The sequence below is a fragment of the Chiloscyllium punctatum genome, chromosome 1 (assembly GCF_047496795.1).
Source record: "Chiloscyllium punctatum isolate Juve2018m chromosome 1, sChiPun1.3, whole genome shotgun sequence".
NCBI classification, from domain to species: domain Eukaryota; kingdom Metazoa; phylum Chordata; class Chondrichthyes; order Orectolobiformes; family Hemiscylliidae; genus Chiloscyllium; species Chiloscyllium punctatum.
The window spans coordinates 33,734,827-33,760,906 of record NC_092739.1 but is presented as its reverse complement, the minus strand read 5'-3'; the positions used below and the strand labels follow the sequence as shown (position 1 = coordinate 33,760,906).

The window sequence follows — 26,080 nt, the reverse complement described above, 5'->3', positions numbered from 1 at the left end:
AGAAAGCTATTCAACTGTATCAAACCACAACAATCTTCCCATTAGCATCTAGAAATTAATAAAATGCCTGATTTGCCAGCAGTACCAAATCCAAATAAATTACAACAAAATATAGTATTTCATATACAAATGTGAAGATGATTTTTTTCCCGGTTTTTGTGTTATATCTTTCCAACTTTTGTCAGTAGCATTTGATAAATCAATCATTTTACTGCCTCAAAACAAAGCTGACATGATTAGCTTCTGTTAAAGTTCTATTTGATGTCAATTGACAAGTGAAAGAATAGATCTAGTATATTTGTACTGTCTTGCTGAACGGTTGTTTGAAGGGTAACATAATCTATAAAAATCTGTTTATTTCATTCTACTTTTCAGAGGATGAGAAAACCGGCTACTGCCAAATGTTTATTAAAGTAACTGCAACTTTGCATAGAAAATTCATTCCAAGTGTAGTGCTGATTGAACGATGTTCTAATGTTTCCTCTCTCCTTCTGAAGCTGTACTTAGCCTTCACTTGATTCTTCCCTAGTGGGTGAACCAAGATGAATAAATTATCATTGGGGAAGAATATTCTGTCTGATGTTGGAAGTCTTAAACTTTATTTTAATAAGTACTTTTACCACTTCATATAATATTCCCTACCATATAGAAAAAATGTCAAAAGAATTGACCTTTTCTGTTCATAGTGCCCTGATGTGTCAATTATTTTATCTTTGCTTTTTACAGAGGACTTATTTTCTCAGTCATCAAACCCACCCTTGTGGGCTTATCATCCCCACTGTCAAAGTCTGTGATTGACCAAACACTGCCCACTTCCAACTCTTCCCCCTACCGTGTACATTCATTAATTTATAATAGCAGAATTCAGTTACGCCAATTTCTGTAACCAGCTCATCTAAATACTTAGTATACCATATTGTAATGCAAGTCACAGTTAGCCATGACACCAATTTGCATTAGTTTCTAGTCTTCCAATGCCTCAAGTTTAATATTTTTATCATCTCTTCTAATACTATCTTCTATGGATTGGCATCCATTTCTCTTTCATGGAGGCATAATCGTTGGGATTGTTTATATGAAAGAGCCATGTAAAGTTTTTTTTGCTTATTTATTTTCTCAGGTTTTACTTATTTTGAATGGTGGATTCAATTATTTAATAGTGATAATAAGACAAACTTAAAACGAGAGGTCTTTGTTTAAATCTAGAGATTCAATTTGTCTGATGTAACTGATTTGGCAGTAAATGGTGAATGTTGGCACTTAATCAAACTGAAGGCAAGGTATAAATGTAAGCATTGAGATTTATCCCCTTTCACAGGAATTGTGCAACATACACTTGTTTTATTTATTTTCTCTCCTTCATCCTTTAAGACGCTGACTTGTGCTGAGATTTGTTCCACCAGTGCCAGCCACTCTTCTGCATGTTGTCCAAGTAATCCATTCTCTATACATGAGGTGACACAGTGCACATAGGCAAATTATTCAACCCTTGGAGAATATCACCAAGCCCATTACAATTTCCACGCACCTTTCATTAGTGATCATGAGATGTCAAGTAAAAGGGTGGAGCCCATCTCTTTGTTCCCTCTTTCAACTCTGGGATGCTGAGCGTTCTCACTGCTGCAATGACAGCTGACTGAGAATGATTTATTTGCTGCATAATACTAAAAATGATTAATCCTGCAAATGAAAATGATTCAAAATATTTACATATTTTAAATGAAAATGATACGTTTTGCAAGATAACTTGTACTATACTAATTGTCATTGAAAACACTGAAATTAGATAAAAATGCATGTATACCCTGTATATGCCTTTTTACGGTACCGACTTTTTGTAATTTTTGTTTTAACCACTCAATGATACTTGCATGTTCAAGAAGCTATTGCCTTCAAAAATGATACAGTAACAAAGTGCTTTATTTCAAAAGTATTTTAATAGCAGAACAAAGTTTTTATTACAAATTGTGCAAATCAAATAAGTGCTCTTGACATTCTGTACCACTATATCAGAAGCATAATTGACAAATATTGCGAGTAAAAACAAATATTTGTCTCAAGTTAGCATTTTATAAATGTGACATGCTATGTATAATAAGTTTTCAGTGCGTAATATGTTTGAGGTGTCCCATATATTTGAATATAAACATTGTAATACAGCTAGAAATTCAACACTCTGAATTAAAGTTATACTGTAGATAATTTCAGGAAAAGAACAGCAGTTCAAAATGTATACACAAACAGTAAAGTTAGGGCACTTCAAATATTGTTCCTTTTTTCTCTTCATACACTCAATGAATGCAATCATCACAGCTATTTTTATGCAATTATATTTATGATCCACAATGTGTCTACATTCTGTTTGTAAGTGTGGAAATTTTTTAAAACAGTAAAAGTTTGATAGGACAGGAACAACACTGTATGACGGTCTTCATATTTTGCGTTTTACATGATTGTCAGTGTTGTCATGGTTTTCAATTAACGGATACAGAACCAGAACATCAAGTAATGACTAACTCAGTATTGCTATAACGATGCATTATACTTGATGTAAAAATGTTTTATATTATGCAATATTTTGGGACTTAAGCCAGTTGTTCAGGATTGTTAAGGACCAAATGTTAAACTTTGACTAAACACAAAATAATTTTCTGCAGGGAAGGATACAATTGTTGAAATTTTAGCAAAATAATTTAGTTTACAAAAAGCTGGTACGAGGATTGTAATGTATGATTCATCTGACCCTTAACCAAAATGTAGTGCCAATAAAAAGATGCAATGATATTCAAATGGGCATCAAGGGCAATGGATGCATCTTCAAATGCTATATTCCATCAATTTCACTAGCCCCTGATATTATTTCATTTCTTCATTATTTGCATCATAATTTCCATCAATCAAAATTTTGACTTAATGTTCATAAATTCAAGGCACCCCTGCATATTTCAGTGCTGCAAGTCTCCTATCCATACATCATTGCATAAGGACACTTGCAGCTATTTGAAAAGGGCAGTCACCTCCCTCAAATAGGTTGTTCATTGAGGAGAGCTAATAACCTATGATAGTGTCACAAGCTGTAATGTTGTCCAGTAAGGCTACAACACTGGCATCTATCAAACAATGCAGAAAATTGCCTTGATAACGCCTGTACAAAGCAGGACGTATCCAACTACTGCCACATAAGTACATTCTCAACCATCAGTAAAATTGATGGAAAGGAGACATCAATAGTGCTATCAAGCAGCACTTGATTAATAATAATCTCGTTCAAAATCCAGGAACTCCCTCCCTACAAGTATTGTGAAAGTTTTTCTGGCAAATGGGTTGCAGTGGTCCAAGAAGACAAGTGGCTTGACACACCTTCTCAAGGGAAACTTTTAACCCAAGAAACAACACCTATACCCTATGAATGAATAATAAAAACTTTTACCATATCCCACAATCTCTTCAGCTTTAGCAATTTCAGATAATGTAAGAATGCAACTTTTACTTCCTCAGCCCTACCCTTGTCACAACTCTGCACTTGTGTCTTTCTCCTTCTATTTGATGAAGATCTGAATCATCACGACACAGTGGCTGTACAACCATTGTGTAAACAGAAAGAGTGCTGATGATGCAAAAACATCATCACTTAATCTCACATTTTGAGAATGTGGGATCAGTTGATTTTTGTATTCAATTGGAAATGATTTAATTTACAAGTTCAGTTTTAAAATGTTTATTTTGTGTACTGTTATTTTTCTGTTTTGCCAATCTAATACGGTGATGCTCAGTAACCATGAGAAGACAACATGTGGGACTGTTGCTGAATGGGAAACTGGAGTTTTATTTTCTTCAGTATTGCACATAGATGAACTTTCCATGGACACCCTGGCTAGACAGGGCTATCTAACTTTGTTTCCTGTTCTGTAGCTTCTCCCAGCTTCCCCAATTATTTCAGCACCTCTCTTTCCTTTAGCTGCTCATCAAATAATTGACACAATGGGCTGACACCTTGATATGACACCTTGATATGCCAACCATGAATCCTGATACAAACTAGCTAAATATTACAAGGCTTCTCCAGGGTGGTTCAAACCGCAAACCATTATTTCAGTATACCAATAGTCTGTTGTATCATATTCTGATTGGTGCCCAGTGTGCATGTTGTGGGTCATCAGTCATCTGGTCAACAGAAAGCCCTGGTCAGCAAGAAATCACCCTTTGGATTGCCACAGTGACTTAAATTCAGGTGGTACATCATTACTGCTGCCAGGATACTATATCTCATTGATTTGTTGCACAAGATTACACACCAATTGGGAGGTGAGGGAATTGAATTCACTTTAGTTGTGATAATTAGCAATAAATGGCTGAAGGCAGTGGATACTGCAAAGGCTACTGATGCTGACAGCATCCTGACAATAGCCATGCTCCAGAACCAGCTATGCCTCTAGCCAAGCTATCCTAATGCAGCTACAATGTTGCAGGCTACCCAGCAATGTGGAAAATTACACAGTTTTGTCTGGTCCGCAAAATGCAGAACTAATCCAAACCCGTCAATTACTACCCCATTAGTCCGCTCTCAATTATCTGTAAAGTGATGGAAGTGGTGTTTGATGGCACTATCAGATGGCACTTACGCAACAATAAAATGCTTCCTGAAGCTCAATCTCCAGGCTCACTCATCTCCTGACCTCATTTCAGCTTTGGTCAAAATATGGACAAAGAGGTAAACTCATGAGAAGAAGTAGTGACTCCATGAATACTGAAGCAGTCCATGTTCAAATGCAACAAGATCTGGACAATATCCAGGCTTGGGTGACAAGTGGCAAGTAACATTTGCACTACACAACTTCTAGACAATGATCATCTCCAATAAAAGACATTCTAACCACTGCCACTTGATATCCAATTGTGTTACCATCACTGAATCTCCCATTATTAACACCTTTTGGGGGTTACCATTGACCAGAAACTCAACAGGACTTGCCACATAAATGCAGTGGCTACACATCAGAAGCTAGGAATACTGCAGCAGGTAACTCCCCTCCTGACTGCCCAAAGCCTGTCCATCACCTATAGGGCACAGGACAAGAGTGTAATCAAATAGTCCCCACTTGCCTGGATGGGCACAGGTCCAACAACAGTCAAAAAGCTTGATACCATCCAGTTCAAAGCAGCCCTTTTGATTGCCATGACATTGACAGTCATCCATTTCTTCCACCAATGATGCTAAATAACAGCAGTGTATACTATTTACAAGATGCACTGCAGAAATTCATCAAAGATTGTTAGATGGCACCTTCCAAGCTCATGACCACTTCCATCTAGAACGGTAATGTCAACAAATAATGGGAACACAACAACCTGCAAGTTCCCCTCCAAGCCACTCACCATCCTGATTTGGAAATATATATCATTGTTCCTCCACTGTCACTGGGTCAAAACCCTGGAATTCCCTCCTAAAAGATATTATGGGTCAACTTACAGCACATGGACTGCAGTGGTTGAGGAAGGCAGCTCACCACCGCCTTCTCAAGGGCAACTAGAATACAAATGCTCACTAGCCAGTGACACCCACATCCCATGAACAAATAGAAAAAAGGGGGGGGGGGGGGATCTGCCCTTGACATCAAGTCAGCATTTGACTGTTTTGGCTTGTTGATGCTGCACTCAAAATTGGACTCGGAGGGAAAACTCCCTGCTTGTTGAGAAAAGGATGATGGATATGGTTGCTGGTGGTCAATAAGCTCAGCCACATCACATCACTGGGGTAGGTATTTTCTGATTGATGTGCTCAGATGTGTTATTAGACATCTCTGGAGCAGGTGGGACTTCAACCCTCACCTCTTGACGTAGAGGTGGCACTAGTACCACTACAGCCCAGTTCCTCAGGGTGGTCCTAGGCCCAACTACCTTCAGCTTCTTTGTCAATGACCTTGTCCCCATCATAAGGTCAGATGTGGGGATGTTTAACACCACCGAAACTCCTCATGAAGACAAGCAGTACATGTCCAAATGTAGCAAGATCAGGACAACATTCAGGTTAGGGCGAAGAAGTGGCTACTAACATTTGTATCTCAAAACTGACAGGCAATAGTCATTTTCAACAAGAGAGAATCCAACTATTATCCGAGCTGAATCCCCAATATCAATATCCAGGGAATTATCATGGACCAGAGACTAGAGTAGCCAGATAAATAGTTTGGCTACAAAAGTCTGCCGGAGGTTTGGAATACAATACTAAGGAACTCACTTCCAGACTCTTCAGAGCCTGTTCAACAAGTCAGGAATGTGATGGAATATTCACCACTTTCTTGGATGAGTGCAATTCCAATAATACTCAAGAAGTTTGATCCCTCCCCTTTCTAAGATGAAGTAGCCTGCTTGATTGGCACCACGTCTAACATCTTTGGTGTTCACTCCATGTCCAATCCACAAGTATACTATCTACAAGATGTACTGCAACAACTCACAAAAACTCCTTCAGCAGCACTTTCCAAACCATGACCTCTACCATCTAAAAGATTATATACAATAGATATATGGGGATACCACTATCTGCAAGTTTCCTCCAGGCCACACCATCCTGACTTGGGATGTTCCTGTCATCCTTCACTGTCACAACATTAAAAGCCTGGAATTCTATTTGTAACAGCACTGGAGATGTGTCTACCTATCATGGACTGAGGTGTTCAAGAAGCAGCTGATTTCCACCTTCTCAATGGCAATTTCACATGGGTAATAAATGCTGGTCCAGCCAGCAGTATCGACATTGCATGAATAAAAAAAAAATTGATGTTCTAAATGTTTATGTCAGATTATCACAATTTTAGCTGTAAGTTTAACAATAATAATTACTACACTGACTTTTATCCAATATCTAAAAAAGTAAGCAAAATGATTCAAAACCTTTCGACATCCCCCTTTAATTCTGCAATCACATCTCAAAACACATCGCACATACTGTAACCCATTATAATCTTTTCAACACATGTTGAGCAGTTAAACGTAATGTTTGCTCAAAATGTAAAGGCTATAATGCTTCCCACATCATTTCTAAACTTCCTAATGACCCATTATCCTATATAATTTCTATCAATTGCTTTTAATGTACACATTCACTATTATTTGTTTCAATATAGTATTTATCTAACTTTTAAAGAATTGTATATTTGTAGGACTTAAGAGTATGCATGAATTTTTTTTCAATCTAGTATAAATATTCTCTAGATTTATAAACAAATTGTCAGTGGCCTTTGGATGGTTGTAATGGAGCTGAATAATTTTGATAGTACAATTTTGTACATATATTTTCGTTTTTCTTTACAGTTAAGTACCATAATAAGATGTCTGTGTCTACCTTTGTAGGCTAACTTTTTTTAGTTGTAACAAACGTGCATGATTCTGTTGGGTAAATTTTATCCAGGCAGAAAAATTCAACATTTCTGTCTGTCAAGTGGATTAAATTTCATGTATTTGTTGCACCTTTTGCCATGGTTTATTATTACTTTATACTCCTGAAGATTTCTCTGACATTGCTGTTGTTCACAATATCCTACATCTATAATATTTCTACAAAGCACAGTACATTTCCCAGCTAAAAAGAAATCTGATGCACATTGCTTTCTTATCCCATAACACTGCCTGCCTTGGAGTTGAAAGGTCATTTTGCTTTTTTTCTTGGTCGATATTGTCTATATTGCAATGGGTAGACAAATGTGCAAACAAGGGATTAGAACAAGACCTTAATAAATTATTATAAACAAAATGCACATACATTGTTAGCCAGAGTGTTAAAATGCTATAAAAACAAACCCAAAATTTGTTCTATTTTATGGCATTTGTCACTTTGTGTTGGGGAAAATATTTTATTTTATACTTCTTCTCAAGGTATTATCTTAATCCTTCTAACCTATCATGGAGTTGTAACTCATCCCAAGCCAACAAATTCTGTGCATACATTTTATTGGCCAAGTTATTCTCTAATGCCATAAATTGTGCAATGCAAAATATAACATCTGCCACTTAATAAACATCAATTTTTATGGCTGCTCATTCTTGAACCAATATGTCCCAAAGCTCTCATAATCTGTCTCTAAGGCCAGTGGCTGCAAGTTATCTGGAAATAATGTCATAATGTTAATGCTGCAGTGTACAGACCAATCCACTGCATTCACTTTGTCTGTAAATGCTTTGTGTTTGCTATAATAATAGTTTTCACTTGTCTACATTTAACAATTTGTAATTCAACACTTTACTGAAATATGCATAAGAAAATATTTCGGATGCTGTATAACACAATGAAAACTCCAGATTGAAGGTGATATCCACCACAAAATGCCTTTTGTTTATCTTACAGTTTTTCACACACCACGTTTTTCAATATGTTGTCTTCAAAAACCCAGTTCACTTTTCCGGTCAAAGCAAATGGCGCAGTAATCTTCAACATGAGGAAATGCCTGACAAATTACAGGTCAAGATTCTTTTCTTTTATGGTTTCATCTTTGTTTCTTCCAGCCCCGTGGATAAGGGTTATAATTTGGATCAGCTCCCTGCTTTCCTGAAGTTTCATGTTCAGAGCATGTGCCAGTAGATAGATCTGAACCAGTCAGTGATTGCTGATAATTTAGTGGCTGTTTATATATTGAACTCTGTTGGCTGATAGATGTTGGAATTGATGCTGTAGTTTTGACTGAGGATGATATGCTCGATGGTCTTCTGACCTGGAAAGCAGCAATAGATGAGTAACCGCTTGGAAGTGGTGGTACATAGGCTACTCGTGCCTTCCATTCCTCTGGAGGCTCCGGTAGTGTCTTTCGGCGGGCTGCTGACACAATATTCTTTGCTATTGACTCCTGAATATTGCTCCTGGAAAATGCTTCCTCGACTGAACCAACAGCAGACTGTGATGCAGCATCCCATGGGGTCAGTTTTTTCTTTGCAATTTTCTCTGACTGGGATGCTGGTCTTCCAGATGGCGGGGTTGCTGGCTGTTTCATTGCTTGTGCTCCAGAAAGCCCATGAGAATAGTTGTATTGTGATGGTTTTTCTGGTACTTGTACAGGTTGGAAGCCTTTTGACTGCGCCTGCAAATAGAACCGATGAATAACGCAGATAAATGATTGCAGATCAAGACAGTTGAACAGGACAAAAACATCAATAGGGAAACCTCAAATGTGGGAATCTCAAATTCATGTGTGGTACTTGTGATGTATTTTGTAAAGTGTAAAGCTTGTTTACATTTGAGACTCATGAACATTTATTATAAATTTGCCATCCTTTTGAATTCCCTTAGTAATGAAACGGAGATGCGAGCTTTGTAGGAATACATGTTTCTGTTTACTTTAAAATTGCCAGAGGTTTCACCATATTTATGCTATTTTTGGGATCAACATGTAATGCCTAAAAAATATTCTTCATTCCCTTCTATATGTGAAATCGTGCAAAATCTCAGCATTTTTACAGAGCAGGAGGTGATCATGCAGCCCCTGTTGTTGCACTGGATCTTGGAATGAGCAAAAATTTCTACTGTCATTAATCCCAATTTCTCCCTGTAACCCTGCACTTTCTTTTCAAATGATGGTCTCATTCTCTTTTGAAATCTTTGATTGCACTGTCACCTCAAATCCCAATTTTTTTTATGGTAGTCAAAGGATAACATTTTTTTTTCTTATGTAATATAAGTCACTTAACAGACCATAAAGACGTTTATGCTCCATAGAAACCTCCTCCCACCTTTTCTTCAGCTAATCCTTTTAACAAGTCCATCTATCCATTTCTTACCCTTGCATTTATTCAGCTTCCCCTTAAATGCATGTGTGCTGTTTTGCCTCAATTACTCCATGTGGTAGCAAGTTCACTTTCTAACCACTCCTCAGAAATTTTCCTCTAGATTTTTTTTCTTAGCCATCTGTAATATATGGGCAATAAACTGAAAGAAATACAAGTAAGTTACTGGTCATTTGTATAAATGGAGTTATTTATCATGTTGCTGTTGATTGACATGATTAACTTTATTTGCCCATCATACTTAAATGAATAGTTTTTGGATGACCAACTGGCAGATCTATCTGGTTTGCTTCTTGTGGTGTTGATAGGAGTCCCAGGCAGCCAACCTAATGTGGGCTGCTGTCATACTGAGTGACCGGACCTGCCTCTGGCCTGGGATACATCTACAATCAGAAGGCAATCAAACACAGTAGTGTTCTAAGTTTTTCATCTGGATCCTGAGGTGCACCGCTTCTTATCCTGGTTTCACAAAAATCATTGAAATCTTACCTTTGGGCTGCTTCTTGTCTGGAACAGTGGATCATATTGAACAGAATGTGCACAGTGCATGCTCTTCCCGTCATGTTGAATTGGCAATTGAGGTTGAAGGACCTAGATTTATATACTGACTTAGGGGAGCACTCCACTGGCCATGGAGAAAATAGCATTGGCCATACCATCAGCATGAATGGAGTTGTGGTTGAGTCATATAAGTCACAATCTGTGGTGTGCCACTGTCCTGTTTCCATTCAATATGCAACTTCAAAATATGTTTATAATAAACAATATTATATAAATAATGGGTAATTTAAGAATTGCTTAGAGGTGAATTATCAAGGCATATAATGGCCTAATAGTCAAACACATAACAAAAAGCTTATGTCGTTTTATCAAACTGGCTGCAGTATAGGTACATCCTAAAATAAAAAATCTGGAAACAATCAGTGCCTTTTTTCGACAGAAATAGAATGAAAATCAAAATAAACTTGAATGTTAATATATTTTTCTTTTGATCCATGATCCACCAGCCACAAGAAACATTACAAAATCATCAATCCAATGAGCCAAGCCAAAATGGAAATTAGGGTATTTCACTGTACCACTGTACTTAATTGCCTATGAATCCATGTGGGAGACTAAGGGAGCTTTTCTGAGAAAAACTAACACTTTATATCACTGTTGGGGCAAATTTGACTTTCAGGATGATGTATAATAAACAATGTAGCTTTGATTTCCCATGATGGATTTCTTCTCACTTGGAAGTGGAAATTGTTAAGTTTATATTACACATTTTATACTAACACCCGAAGTTAAAATTATTCCCATTTTGTTGAACTCTTCGGAATTTTGACTTCTGGAAAAAAATTCAGCATATTTTCAAGGGAAGATTCGACAGTCAGACTTTACAATGGCCTCAGCTTTAATTTCTATAAATATAATGTTGTCTTTGGCAGAGTTACAAAATAGAAGATAAATCAGCAACTAGTTTTGGACTTTTTTTTTCTGTTCTATTGAATTGATCATTTTAGTCAGGAGTGCAGTGGAAGAGAAGAAAAATCAGCCAGGACTTGAAGAGATTGGATGTGCTCTTCCGAGAAGTGGTGAAGTGGCAAAAATGGAAGTAACTGGGTGAGTTGACCAGGGTAAGATATCACTCAGATCTCTCTCTTTTCCAATTAAGAGAATTGGCAAGAAAGTCTGGCGGGAATTTCCTAATTGGCAAGCAATTAACACCCTCAGGTGGCCAATTCATGGATACTTAAGACTTCAACTTGCCACAACCTTAATTATTTGTCCTCTCTGCAGGTGAGAAAAATGGCTTGTATTCTAACTGTGAGAAACAGGGTGATGTACCTGACAATTTGGAAGGGAGGGTTCTCTATTTACACCAATTTGGGGCTAATTACAGGCATGGATCAGAGGGAGGAAACAATGAGCTAGTCTCACAGAGCTACAGTTCTGCCTTTATATCCGACCCTGAACCCCACTTCCCACAAGCCCCATCCAGCTAGAAACAAATGAAAACCGTGTGCTTTCTTGCAGTTGGACACCCTGAAGACTACACTTTGACCAAATGCCTTTAGGACCCAGAAGCTGCTCGGTTTTGATTGGCCAGACTCAAAAGAAAACTGCAGACACTAGAATCCGAGACAAGGAGGATGCTGGAAGAACACAGCAAGCCAGACAGTATCAATATAGCCTGAAGAAGGGTTATCCCAAAACGTTGACTTCTCCATTTCCTGATGTGTTCTTTCAGTCTCCTGCTTGATTCTGATGAGCATCTGTTGAGAAGGGTCTCTATTGTTGATGCCTGCAATAGACTGAAAAGTTTACAAGGTAAAAACAATGACTGCAGATGTTGGAAACCAGATTTTGGATTAGTGGTGCTGGAAGAGCACAGCAGTTCAGCCAGCATCCGAGGAACAGTAAAATCGACGTTTTGGGCAAAAATCCTTCATCAGGAATACAGGCAGAGAGCCTGAAGGGTGGAGAGATCAGCTAGTGGAGGGTGGGGGTGGGGAGAAAGTAGCATAGAGTACAATAGGTGAGTGGGGAAGGGGCTGAAGGTGATAGGTCAGGGAGGAGGGTGGAGTGGATAGGTGGAAAAGAAGATAGGCAGGTAGGACAAGTCATGGGGACAATGCTGAGCTGGAAGTTTGGAACTAGGGTGAGGTGGGGGGAAGGGGAAATAAGGAAACTGTTGAAGTCCACATTGATGCCCTGGAGTTGAAGTGTTCCGAGGTGGAAGATGAGGCGTTCTTCCTCCGGGCGTCTGGTGGTGAGGGAGCGATGGTGAAGGAGGCCCAGGACCTCCATGTCCTCAGCAGAGTGGGAGGGGGAGTTGAAATGTTGGGCCACAGGGCGGTGTGGTTGATTGGTGCGGGTGTCCCAGAAATGTTCCCTAAAGCGCTCTACCAGAAGGCGTCCAGTCTCCCCAATGTAGAGGAGACTGCATCGGGAGCAACGGACACAATAAATGATATTGGTGGAAGTGCAGATAAAACTTTGACGGATATGGAAGGCTCCTTTAGGGCTTTGGATAGAGGTGAGGGAGGAGGTATGGGCGTAGGTTTTGCAATTCCTGCGGTGGCAGGGAAGGTGCAAGGATGGGAAGGTGGGTTGTAGGGAGGCGTGGACCTGACCAAGTAGTCATGGAGTGAACCGTCTTTGCGGAAGGTGGAAAAGGGTGGGGAGGGAAATATATGCCTGGTGGTGTCTTTTTTGAGGTGGCGGAAATGTCGGCAGATAATTTGGTTTATGCGAAGGTTGGTAGGGTGGAAGGTGAGCACCAGGGCGTTCTGTCCTTGTTACGGTTGGAGGGGTGGGGTCTGAGGGCGGAGGTACGGATGTGGATGAGATGCGTTGGAGGGCACCTTTAACCACGTGGGAAGGGAAATTGCAGTCTCTAAAGAAGGAGGCCATCTGATTTGTTCTGTAGTGGAACTGGTCCTTCTGGGAACAGATACAGTGGAGGCGGAGGAATTGGGAATACGGGATGGCATTTTTGCAAGAGATAGGGTGGGAAGAGGTGTAATCCAGGTAGCTGTGGGAGTCGGTGGGTTTGTAAAAAATGTCGGTGTCAAGTCGGTCGTCATTAATGGAGATGGAGAGGTCCAGGAAGGGGAGGGAGGTGTCAGAGATGGTCCAGGTAAATTTAAGGTCAGGGTGGAATGTGTTGGTGAAGTTGATGAATTGCTCAACCTCCTCGCGGGAGCACGAGGTGGCACCAATGCAGTCATCACTGTAGCGGAGGAAGAGGTGGGGAGTGGTGCCAGTGTAATTACGGAAGATCAACTGCTCTAAGTAGCCAGCAAAGAGACAGGCATAGCTGGGGCCCGTACGTGTGCCCATGGCTACCCCTTTCGTCAGGAGGAAGTGGGAGGATTCGAAGGAGAAATTGTTAAGGATGAGGACCAGTTCGGCCAAACGAATGAGAGTGTCAGTGGAAGGGGGCAAACGAATGTTTACAAAACAGTTCTAAACAAGCTGATTGGTCAATGGTCTAGTAAGATTTCTTGGTGGTGGAGGCAGTGTGTTAGTTGTCACTGAGTTCGCCCACCCCATGGGTCATGGGACTTGGGACATGGAACTTGCTGGCTCACCAGTGTTTATTGCTTGTCCCTAGTTGTCATTGAGAAAGTGACAGTGAGCTGCCTTCTGCAGTCCATCTGCTGCTGTGGGTGACCCACAATGTCATTAGGGAGGGAATTCCAGTATTTTAACCCAATGACAGTGAAGGAACGTCAATATATTCCAAGTCAGGTTAGTGAGTAGTTTGGAGGGGAACTTGCAGGTGATGGTTGTTCCCATGTATCTGCTGACATGTCATTCTAGATTTAAGTGGTTGTGGGTTTGGAACTTATTGTCTAAGTATCTTTGTTGAATTGCTGTGGTGCATCTTATAGCCAGTACACACTGCTGCCACTAAGCATTGGTGATGGAGAGAGTAGATGTTTGTGGATATGGTGCCTCCAGCTCCTTTCAGGTATTTGGGGAGGGGGAATGGGGGGGGGAGAAGGTGGTGTGGTGCTTCAGTGTGTCACTGTTCGTGGCCCTCTTCACAATGATCTCTCCCACCGGTACTGGCTGTCCAGCAATTGCTGAACAGGATATCTGAACACAAGGCTGTAAACCCCAAGATCTTGACAATGGAAGATTCAGTAATGGCAATTACAATGAACATCAAAATGTAACAATCAGATTCTCACTTGTTGGAGACAATCATTGGTTGGCACTTGTTTGGTGTAAATGTTTCTACTGCACCTTACTGTTCCTAGCCCTGCTTTACTTCATTCCCTGGTGTGTCAGCCTTGGAAAAAGCTGTTAAAAGGTTAAAATTTATCAGTTCCAAATTAAATTTTCTATAGTTTGTCCTCAGTAATTTAAATTTTATTTCCAAACTATTTAGGCTCTTATCAATAGAGTACTCGGTACACAAATCTAAAATTGAATTTATTAACAATTATTTAAATGTCCTGACCATAAAATCTATACCATTCTAGTAAAATTAGCGTCCATCGTTATTAATTCAGAACTTAGGCTGGTAGAAAAATACTGTCTAAATAAGTTTAAATTAAGTCCACATGAATATCGTTTTTCACATAAAAGTGACTCACAGCTAAAAGGAAGAAGAATTTATACATGAAGATCACCTTAAAATATTTTTCAGGCATTTCTCGGTGGAGAATCTTTTTTTTAAAATCTGTTCGTTTATTTCCAAAGAGGTTCCAAAAGCAATTTTGCTCCTAAGGTGGGTACACAAAATTGTGAAATTTCCCGACGTGTTCATGAAAGATCCTATAGTTCTGTTTTGAAGATAGGGATAACTCTGCTGCACAAGTCTTAACCATTCAATATTCTCAATCAATATTGAGAAACAGATTATGTGCTCAAGATCATTTTTTTTTTGTGTGGGAGCATGCTGTGTGCAAATTGAATTACAGTATTATTCCAGTTCAAGAGGTGGACACTCACCCTTCATCTCTGCACCAGCTCACCAAATGAGCTTTATGTCATAATGATATTCTCCTGCCTTTCCCCATTACTTTAAATATCATTTCTACTTTATTTAAAGTCACACAACATCAGGTTGTAGTCCAACAGGTTTACTTGGAAGCACTAGCTTTTGGAGCATTGCTCCTTCATCAGATGGTTGTGGAATATAAGATCGCAGGACACAGAATTTATAGCAAAAGTTTACAGTGTGATGTAACTGAAATTATATATTGAAAAAGATGGATTGTTTGTTAAGTCTCTCATCTTTTAGAATAGGCCTGTCGGTTTCAGTTCTTTCATATGTAAATTCCAGAACTTAAAGTTACATTAGCAAGAATAGGTGCCATGTTGACCCAGATAATGCACTGAAGGTGTGAGGTGCCCTGTGTGAGGCTGTCTGTGTCCTGATGTTCAAACTGATTCTAATCTACATGGATTCATGCAATTTTTGAGCAAAATAAAATGTAATCCTGCAAGTACAAATTCACTCCAAAAACTTATACCTGTGTGTGTATGTGGGTGGGTGGGCGCGGAGGGGGATATGAGTGTCTGTGAGAAAATGGGAGAATGTGTATATGTGTGAGTGTAAAGAGAGTGGGAGTCTTTGTGTAAGCATATGATAGAGGGTCTGCGTGAGTGTATGGTTCTGTAGAAGTATGTGTATGTCTGTCTGTCTATGTGTAATGCAGTGGGGTCACCTGTAGTGTGACATGAACCCAAGGTCCTGGTTGAGGCCATCCCCATGGGTACCATTAGCCACTGTTGATAACCAAGGTTGGTACCCATGGGGATGGCCTCAACTGGGATCTTGGGTTCACATCACACTACAGGTGACCGCACTGCACTACGCACTCACAGACAGACAGTGACACAGCGGTACAGACACCCACACGGACACTCTTGCAGACCCATCCATTCATGCAGACCACCTCTCATGCAAAGCTTTCTCTCATACACTCACATATACACTCCCAAACTCATCCACGCACTGTCTCACAGACTTATACCCCTTTACATTTGTACACATACTCATACTCACATTCTTTCACAGACACTCATACCCTGCCCCCTGCACCCACATGCACACACACACACACATATAAGTTTGTGGTGAATTTGTACTTCCAGAATTACATTTTATTTTGCTCAAAACCTGCATGAATCCCTATAATCTAAGTTACATTGCACTGTAAACTTTTGCTATGAATCCTGTGTCTTATGATCTTATACTCCATAGCCACCTGATGAAGGAGCAGCGCTCCAAAAGCTAGTGCTTCCAAGTAAACCTATTGGACTATAACCTGGTGTTGTGAGATTTTTAACTTTGTACACCCCACTCTAACACCGGCACTTCCAAATTGTTTTGACTTAAATAACTTCTAATGCCTTCTTGAAAGCCTCAATTGAAAAGGCCTTCATCACATTGACAGACAGTGTTCCAGACCATAAGTACTCAAATACGAAAGTGTTTTTTTCACATGACATTTGCTTCTTTAAACAGATATTGTGAGCTCTCGAATTTTGTTTGCCATATTTATTTGTGTAATGATGATCTGGAAAATTCCACTAGCTATTTGATTTTTAATCTCCAGTGGGCAACTTTTTGCATCTGACAATGGCAGCACAAAATGATTACCTTACTGAGTGCAACCTGCAAAAGTAAAGAAAGACCCATCAGATTTCAGGCAGGAGATTTTCTTGTCTGCTCAGAAGAGCAGGTTAAAATTAGGATCATCAGGATCTAGGGCAGAAATCAGCTTCAAAATTTCCGCACTCCCGCATTGTTTTACTGTTCTAAGTCAATACAGTTGAGTACAGAACAGCCCAACTATTATAATAATACAGATTTGCTGGCCACATATACACTAGAACAGTGGCATCAACTATAAATAGTGAAATACACAGTTTCATCTTGCATCCAAGAATCTTCACTCCTTTATTCAGCTTGTTGCAGTGGCACCACTGACCACATCTTTTGAAAAGTTTTCATAATACCTTGAAATAACTCACATGACCATCCCTCCACACCCGTTCTCCCAACGTCACAGCATCTATTAGCTATTAGTATTAAAAGCTGATCATTGTATCTCTTATTGTTTTTCAGATCAGTTTTTAAATCTCACTTAACATTATCACTTCTAGCTGTGTTTTGACTATGGTGGAATTTTTAATTCTGTAATGATATGTCATCCTCTGATTTTTATCTAAGGAGGAACAGATAACTTCAAGGGTGTCATACACTGTCAGGGAAATGTACAATTATTTTTGAACATACATGGAAAGTGCAAATTCAAACTACTTGATTTGTATGCAATAGACAGCTGTAGTGAAAGAACACAACTTCAAAGACATTGTTAAACAAAGTTAAAAGTCACAAAACACTAGGTTATAGTCCAACAGGTTTATCTGCTCCTTCATCAGGTGGTTGTGGGAGCAGTCCTCCAAAAGCTAGAGCTTCCAAATAAACCTGTTGGACTATAACTTGGTGTTTTGTGACTTTTAACTTTGTACACCCCAGTCCAACACCAGCATCTCCAAATCATTGTTAAACAAACTATGATAATAGGATAATAATACAGAAAAGTTACTTAAAGACTAATTTAATGAATTACGCTGATCACTTATTTAGCTTTTATACAGACCACTAGAGAGGGAGGACTGGTGATGGTTTAACCTGAGGGGAAACCATGCCTCAGCTAAGGGGTGAAATCAAAAAGGTGGGACTTCTATGGTAACCTCAGCTGGTGCAGGAATTGAACCTACACAGTTGTCATCACTCTACACTGCAAGCCTGCCATAGGCCAACTAAGCTAACCAAATCTAATGGACAATCAGCAGTTTTTCCAATGCATACCCAAATGTTATTTAGATTCCTTGCCTACCTGAGAGTGGCATGGTGGTACAGTGGTTAGCACTGCTGCCTCACTGCGCCAGAGACCCGGGTTCAATTCCAGCCTCAGGCGACTGACTGTGTGGAGTTTGCACGTTCTCCCCGTGTCGGCGTGGGTTTGCTCCGGTTTCCTCCCACAGTCCAAAGATGTGCAGGTCAGGTAAATTGGCCATGCTAAATTGCCCGTAGTGTTAGGTAAGGGGTAAATGTAGGGGTATGGGTGGGTTGCGCTTCAGCGGGTCGGTGTGGACTTGTTGGGCCGAACGGCCTGTTTCCACACTGTAATGTAATGAGAGCATTACTCTCTGCTAAATTCACGATCAAATGGAAGTCTCACTTCATCAGAAGCACAAGCCCATAAATGGAAGTTAACTTTCACATTTTGTATCAATGTATTATTGCAAAACAAAATCCTGATTGTCAAAGACAATGCCATGTAAAATTTCAAAAGTTAAACCATTTCTTTATTTTGCATACTTGCATAGATAGTGGCTAGGCCAGACATTCTTGCTCTCATATGATTAGCTTATTGGCAATGATGAAGGAAATGTAAATCATAATTGCACTTCTACATCCCCCTTCCTGAGGAAGCAGATATTGCCTTTGAGATCAAAGGGGATAAGTGATAAATGCTGGCAATAAAGACAGGAACTTGGAAGGATTAATGATCATAAGTAATTACTGTACAAGGACCAATGCAGTGACTGGTCTTTTGATGGTGAGTCTGTTTGTGTCCTCTAATAATGGTGTACTAAATGAAGCCATGTTAAATGAAAATCAGTTTTCTGTAATGTTATGTATATTGCATACATGTTACATAAAGATGTTATAAAGGTGGTTGTGTTTCTGACCTGTAATTTGATATTAAATCCCTGACTTGAACAAAAATCCTCTTTCTACTTGCTACTGTTAATATTTACTTTAACCACTTGCTTAGCACTGTCTGTCCTTAATTTACACTCACTGCCTCTTACACCCACTCGCTGAGCCTTTCTCACCTGACTCCTTCCTCTTGCTGCTCTCTTCTGACAGACTTGGTCGCTCCCACCCACCACTTATTTTCCTGGCCCCTCTTGCTTCCTCCCAGTCACCACTGCTCTCAATCCTCTTTTGCTAAGCTCTCACCAACCCTAGGAGCAAGGAGAATGGCAAGAGGGGTGGCAAGTTGAAGGGCTATGGAGAGGAAAATGGTGGGAAATAATTAAGAAAGCTCATAGCTCCCAACCCCACACAGCTTGCTTCCACCTTCCCTCCAAAATGCACAAACAGGACTTGCCAGACAGACCCATTGTTTCGGCTTGTTCCTGCCCCACAGAACGCATCTAAACCCTCCTTGACTTGATTGTTTTTCTCCCCTTGTCCAGTCCGTTCCCTCTTGTATCCGCAATTCTTCAGATGCTTTGTCAGTTTCAGAATTTCCAGTTCATTTTGATCTTGTCCTCACTTTGAACAGCTTCTCCTTTTAACTCCACTCAATTTCTTCAGGTCTAAGAGGTGGCCATGTGTACCTGCTTGGGCCCCATTTATGCCTAGCTCTCTGTCGGGTATGTGGAACATTCCATGAATAATTCCTATTCCGGCACCCACCCTCAACTCTTCCTCTGGTACATTGACGACATCATCAGTGCTGCTTCCCCCTCTCATCAGGAATTGGAAAAGTTGATCAATTTCATTTCCATTTCCACCCCACTCTCACCTTCACCTCTGACTCATCCCATCCCTTACTCAACATCTCTGTTTCCATTTCTAGGAATAGGCTGGCCGCCAATATCCACTACAAACGCTCTAACTTCCAGTTACCTTGACTTTTTTCATCCTCACACCCTGCTTCCTGTAAAGACTCTATTCCATTCTCCCAGTCCCTCCTCCTCCATCACATTTGTTCTGACGATGCCAGCTTCAGCAAGAGAGCCTCAAAAATGTCCAACTTCTTCCTCAACTGAGTTGACAGGGCCCTAAGTTGGGTCTGACCCATCTCCCACACTTCAGCCCTTATCCCCTCTCCTCTGTCCAACAGTGATAGGCACCTCCTTGTCCTCACTTACTATCCCACCAGCCTCCACATCCAGAGGATCATTACCCACCATTTCCACCACCTTCATCATGATGTCACCACCTGACCCACATTCCCCTCCCTTGTCAGCCTTGTGCAAGGACCATTCTCTCTGGAACACCCTGGTCCACTCCCCCTCCACTCCCAAGACCTCCCACAGCAGGAAGTGTAACACCTGCCCATTTACTTCCTGGCTCCTCAGTATCAAAGGCCCCACACACCCATTCCAAGTGAAGCAGTGATTTACCTGCACTCACTCCATCTAATCTACTGGTTTCGCTGCTGACAATGTGGTGCCCTCTACATTGGGGAAATGAAGCGTAGATTGAGTGACCACTTTGCAGAACAAGGTTTCAGTTGCTTGCTACTTCAATACACAACCATGTTCCTTGGCCAACATCTCTGTCTCAGGTTTGCTGCAGTACTCCAGAGAAGCTTAGCGCAAGCTAGAAGAACAGCATCACATTTTCTGCTTACAGACTCAGCAGCTTTCAGGACTTGAGTTCAACAGTTTTAGGGCCTGAGCACCTTCTCCCATATCCTTACCCCTACCCCCATTCACAGGCCATGTCATCACATGGGTTGTTACCACAACCACTCATTATTATCCACAAATGGTTCCCATTAGCAGCAACTGATTCTCCCAGACTGACCTTTACCCATTCCTTTGTCTGCCCAACTATTGTTCGTTCTCTGGGCCCTATCTTCACCTGTTTTTTTTACTATTTCCCCCACCCCCAGCCCATCTTCAGCACACAGCCCAACCTTTTCCTGGCTGTAGTCAATTCTGAAGAAGGGTCACTGAAATGTTAACTCTGCTTTCACTCCACAGAAGCTGTCAGACCTGCTGAGTTTTTCCAACAATTTCTGATTTTGTTCCTCCCTTATATTGCTTTGCCTTCTTTTTGTTGCTCTTTGCCCCTTCAGCTGGAGAAACCAGGCTCATGCCAGGCCTCAGTCAAATCAAGGGGAAAACAGCACATGCTCAGGGTGTCTTAGCTCAGTAAGTCAAGGACAGCCTCCAACACCAATCCCTGGGTTTGGGGAGTCAGTCAGCTACTTAAAATGATCAGAGTTATGATACCATCCACATAAGATTTGAAGCCAGTAGTACAATCCATTTTGACTCTTTATCCTCTACTGGGAGCTGTTTTCTTCCTAGAATGAGACAGAGGCAGGTGTTCAGGGAGATAAAAGTGGATGGTACAGCTATTACTTTCAGTACAGGTGTGCAAGTGTCCCAAGCGAGTCGGGTAATGGCATGCAGGATTAGTCATATCCTGGGTTGAGGTGAGTGAGCTTGATTTAAGGGAAGTAGTTCCAGAGTGAAGTATTGGAGAGAAAATAGTGGCACTTACACTGTCGGAATGGGCAAGGTCATGGACCTTCCCACGATGCTGTGGATTTCTCCAAACAGCTGAGACTGCTTTAACCTAACCTCTGTGCTGAATGATTTAGAGATGCCGGTGTTGAACTGGGGTGTACAAAGTTAAAAATCACACAACACCAGGTTATAGTCCAACAGGTTTAATTGGAAGCAACACTAGCTTTTGGAGCGACGCTCCTACTATCACCTGATGAAGGAGCGTCGTTCCGAAAGCTAGTGTACTTCCAATTAAACTGGTTTGACTATAACCTGGTGTTGTGTGATTTTTAAATCTGTGCTGAATGATACGGTCTGGTTTTGTCGCCCTCACTGCTGGTCCTGGGGATGATAAAGTCCTGCCTTTGCAACACCTCTTCCAGCAGGACCACCTCATCAATCCCTGGGTTGGCAGGCCTGACATATGAAGAGAGTCTGGATCAGTTAGAACTATATTCACTGGTGTTTAGAAGCACAGTGGCTCAGTGGTTAGCACTACAGCCTCACAGCGGGAGGGATCCAGGTTCAATTCCACCCTTGCCTGTGTGGAGTTTGCACATTCTCTGCTTTGGTTTCCTCCAGGTGCTCCAGTTTCCTCCCACAGTCCCAAAGACATATAGGGTAGGTAAATTGGCCATGCTAAATTGCCCATACTGTCCAGAGGTGTATAAATTAGGTGGATTAGCCACAGGGAATATAGACAGGGGTGTTTCTGGTAAAGATATTTTTCGAATAGTTGGTGTATTCTATGGGCTTACTTCCACACTGTAGGGATTTTATGAAGAATGAGGAGGTATCTCATAGAACCTCTAAGTTTATAATAGGATGAGATAGGATAAATGCAAGGAGGATGTTACCAATAACCAGGGAGTCCAGAATCAGGGGACACAGTATATGCATACAGGATAGGATATTTAGAACGAATATGAGGAAACATTTCTTCACCCAGAGAGCAGTGAGCTTGTGGAATTCTCTTCCACAAAAAACAGTACAAGCCAAAACATTGAATGTTTTCAAGGAGAAGTTAGATGGGGCTGAAGGGGTCAAAGGGTATGAGGACCAAATGGCCATAGAATGAGTCAGATCAGCTATGATTATATTGCATGGCAGTGCAGGCTGCAGGGGCTGGATGGCCTGCTGCTTTTCGGGTTTTTTTTTTGTTTCTACGTATTATTAAATTGCAAAGGGTATATTAAACATTTATAAGCATGTTACCAAAACTGGAGGGTCTAAGCTACCAGGAGGGGCTGGATAGGCAGGAACAAAAATACAGAAAGTTGCTGGAAAAGCTCAGCAGGTCTGGCAGCATCTGTGAACAGAAATCAAAGTTAATGTTTTGGGTCCGATGACTCTCCCTCAGAACCTTCCTGAGTTTGGAAGAAAGGTCACCAGACCAGAAACATTAACTCTGATTTTTCTCCACGAGACCTGCTGTGCTTTTCCAGCAACCTCTGTTTTTGTTCCTGATTTACAGCATCCACATTCTTTCAGTTTATATCTGAATAGGCAAAGACCTTTTTTCACTAGAAAGTTGAAGGGTGACCTAATAAACGTTTATAAAATCATGAGTGAATAGCAAAGGTTTTATTCCCGCCCCCAAGGGTAGGGGAGTTCAAAACTAGGGGGCATAGGTTTAAGGTGAGACAGGAAAGATTTAAAAGGAACTTGATGGGCAACTTTTTCCAAACGTAGGGTGGGGCCTATGTGGAATGAATGGCCACAGGAAGTGTAGGTACAGTTTTGGTTCTAACATTTAAAAGACATTTGGACTGGTACAAGGATAGGAAAGGTTTAGAGGGATATGGCCAAAGGGGACAGGCAAGCAGGACTAAACTAATTTGGGAAACCTGATTAAATTGTCCGAGGGGGCTGTTTCCATTCTATATGACACTTTGCAAGATGAAGTCCTGCTTCTTCACTACCCCTTTTAGCAAGATCATTGGGTTCTTGCTCACAAACAATGTCACCAATTTCCCCCTACCTGCCAAGTCCAGGGCCAGCACCAGGCAGACTGCTTGTGTTTTAAAGATGGCACTGCACAAATGGATACTGGTGAATTTTGGCATATCCGTTGAGTGGTGAGCTGTTTTGGGAATACCGCTGTAAGGTGGGGCTGGAATCAAATGTGAGGTCCACGATAGCGGTGGAAGTTAATGCAGAAAATTTGGCAAGATATAGTGAAAAAACTTGCTAGGTCTCACAGTGGAAATCCTTCCAAAAAATTTGATGTAACTTAGCCAAAATATCATAAAATTCACCTCGATGAATAATTCTTTACAATGTAGATTAGTTGGCAGTTACAGCAGATGAAATTGGTAGAGTAACTCCTACTGACCCTGTGTTGGCAAGAATGTGTGAATGTATTGCAAATGTATGGCCGACACAGATTTAGAAATCAGTACATTAGCTATGCATAAAAATCAGTTGTCTATTGATAAAAGTCGTATTTTGTGGATCGCCAGAATTAGAGAGAGTTACAGATTGAATTGCTATGTGATGCTCATGAGCAAAATTTAAGGATGAGGTTGATGGACTTTAGTCAAAAGCCAAAACAGAAATTGCTGGAAAAACTCAACAGGTCTGGTTGTATCTGGTGAAGAATAGAGAGCTAACATTTCGAGTCTGGTGACTCTTCATCAGAATAAGTGAAAAGCCATCTTTGGTGGTTAAAATTAGGATAAGATGGTACGGACACAATGGGCGAAAGGGCCTCTTCTGAACTGGATGATTCTGTAGAAGACAGTGACACAGTCAAGCTGTGGAAAAGAAGCCGCTATCAGTTCCTTTTGTGACCACAGGAATGGCCAGCTAGTGTGTGGCAGAAACTGCTGATTGCTTTGGCAGAATTTGAAGAGCACCATTTGTTCATGGTGATAACAATACAGAGTGGGTTGAGGAGTTTCCGATGAAATAAACATCAATTAGTACAAGTCTATTTGTTTTATGTAGCTTGATTGCTGCTGATAGGTTCCCAAGGGAAATGTGTCTGACACCGTCAAGAGACCTCAGTATTGTTCAGAAGGACTTTTAAATTTTATGACAATGAATGGGGTAAAACACAAATGCACGAATGTACAAAATAGGTGTAAGTCCACCATTTAACTCCTCAGGTCTGTTCCATCATTCAGTAAAATTATGGATGATCTGATTGTGTTTCAAATGCCACATTCTCATCTACTTCTGAAAACCCTTGATTCCCCTGCCTGACAAGAGTCCATCCATTTCTATTTAAGTACATTCAAAGCCCTTGCCTCTTGAGGCAGAGAGTTCAAAGGTCACATAATACTGAGAGATTAAAAGAAATTCTCCTTCTCTCTGTCCCATAGACAGTAAAGATTGTCTGTCTGGTAGTTTTCAAACAGCGGCCTCTCATTTTGGACTGACCTATGAGAGAAATGTTCCTTTCCATGCTCATCTTGTCAAGATAATTAAGATATTATACATTTCAAACAAGTCACCCCTCACTCTTCCAAACTCCAGTGAAACATGTCTCATAAGGCAATCGGCTCATTGCCAGTATCTATTTAGTAAACCTCCTCTGAACCACTTCCAATGCATTTATTTCCTTCCTTAAATAAGGAAGCCAAAACTGCACACAGTATTTTGAGACATATCACCAATGCCTGTATGACACATTAGAGTTCTGCTGTGTTATCCTGCTTTGAAGGAAGCAGCCGTGTGCCCAGTGTAAATTGTTAAGAATGCTCTTGATAAACAAAAGCGAGATACATATTGGAAGAAAAGTCAGATGCCATTGAAACACAAACTGGGCAACATTTTTAGTTAATTATCAAAACACATCTCATGCTACTACCTCTAGAACACAAGCTAAATTGTTTCTGAGAAGAAGGAATAGAAATAACGTTTTTATACTAAAGGTATATTTAGCAGTTAATAGAAGAAAAACAGGTGAAAAAAAATCATTAATAAGTCATAGAATCATAGAGATGTACAGTTTGGAAACAGACCCTTCGGTCCAACCCATCCATGCCAACTAGATATCCCAACCCAATTTAATCCCACCTGCCAGCACCCATATCCCTCCAAACTCTTCCTATTCATATACCCATCCAAATGCCTCTTAAATGTTGTACGAATTGTACCAGCCTCCACCACATTCTCTGGCAGCTCATTCCATACATGTACCACCCTTTGCATGAAAAAGTTGCCCCTTAGGTCTCTTTTATATCTTTCCCCTCTCACCTGAAACCTATGCCCTCTAGTTCTGGACTCCCCGACCACAGGGAAAAGACTTTGTCTATTTATCCTATCCATGCCCCTCATAATCTTGTAAACCTCTGTAAGGTCACCCCTCAGCCTCTGACGCTCCAGGGAAAACAGTCCCAGCCTGTTCGGTCGCTCCCTGTAGCTAAGATCCTCCAACCCTGGCAACATCCTTAAATCTTTTCTGAACCCTTTCAAGTTTCACAACATCTTTCCGATAGGGAGGAGACCAGAGTTGCATGCAATGTTCCAACAGTGGCCTAACCAATGTCCTGTACAGCTGCAATATGACCTCCCAAAT

The 26,080-nt window shown here is 40.7% G+C and overlaps 1 protein-coding gene across 2 annotated transcripts in view; it reads right to left on the bottom strand.

The window, feature by feature from the left end:
• Positions 1-1,947: 1,947 nt before the first annotated feature.
• LOC140490881 (synaptopodin-2-like) overlaps positions 1,948-26,080 on the bottom strand; it is a 130,173-nt gene continuing 106,040 nt past the window's right edge. For both annotated transcript variants that reach the window (XM_072589159.1, XM_072589150.1), the window contains one exon: positions 1,948-9,071. In XM_072589159.1, the coding sequence (XP_072445260.1) occupies positions 8,484-9,071 (588 nt within the window). In that variant the 3' untranslated portion in view covers positions 1,948-8,483. The remainder of the gene's footprint in view (positions 9,072-26,080) is intronic.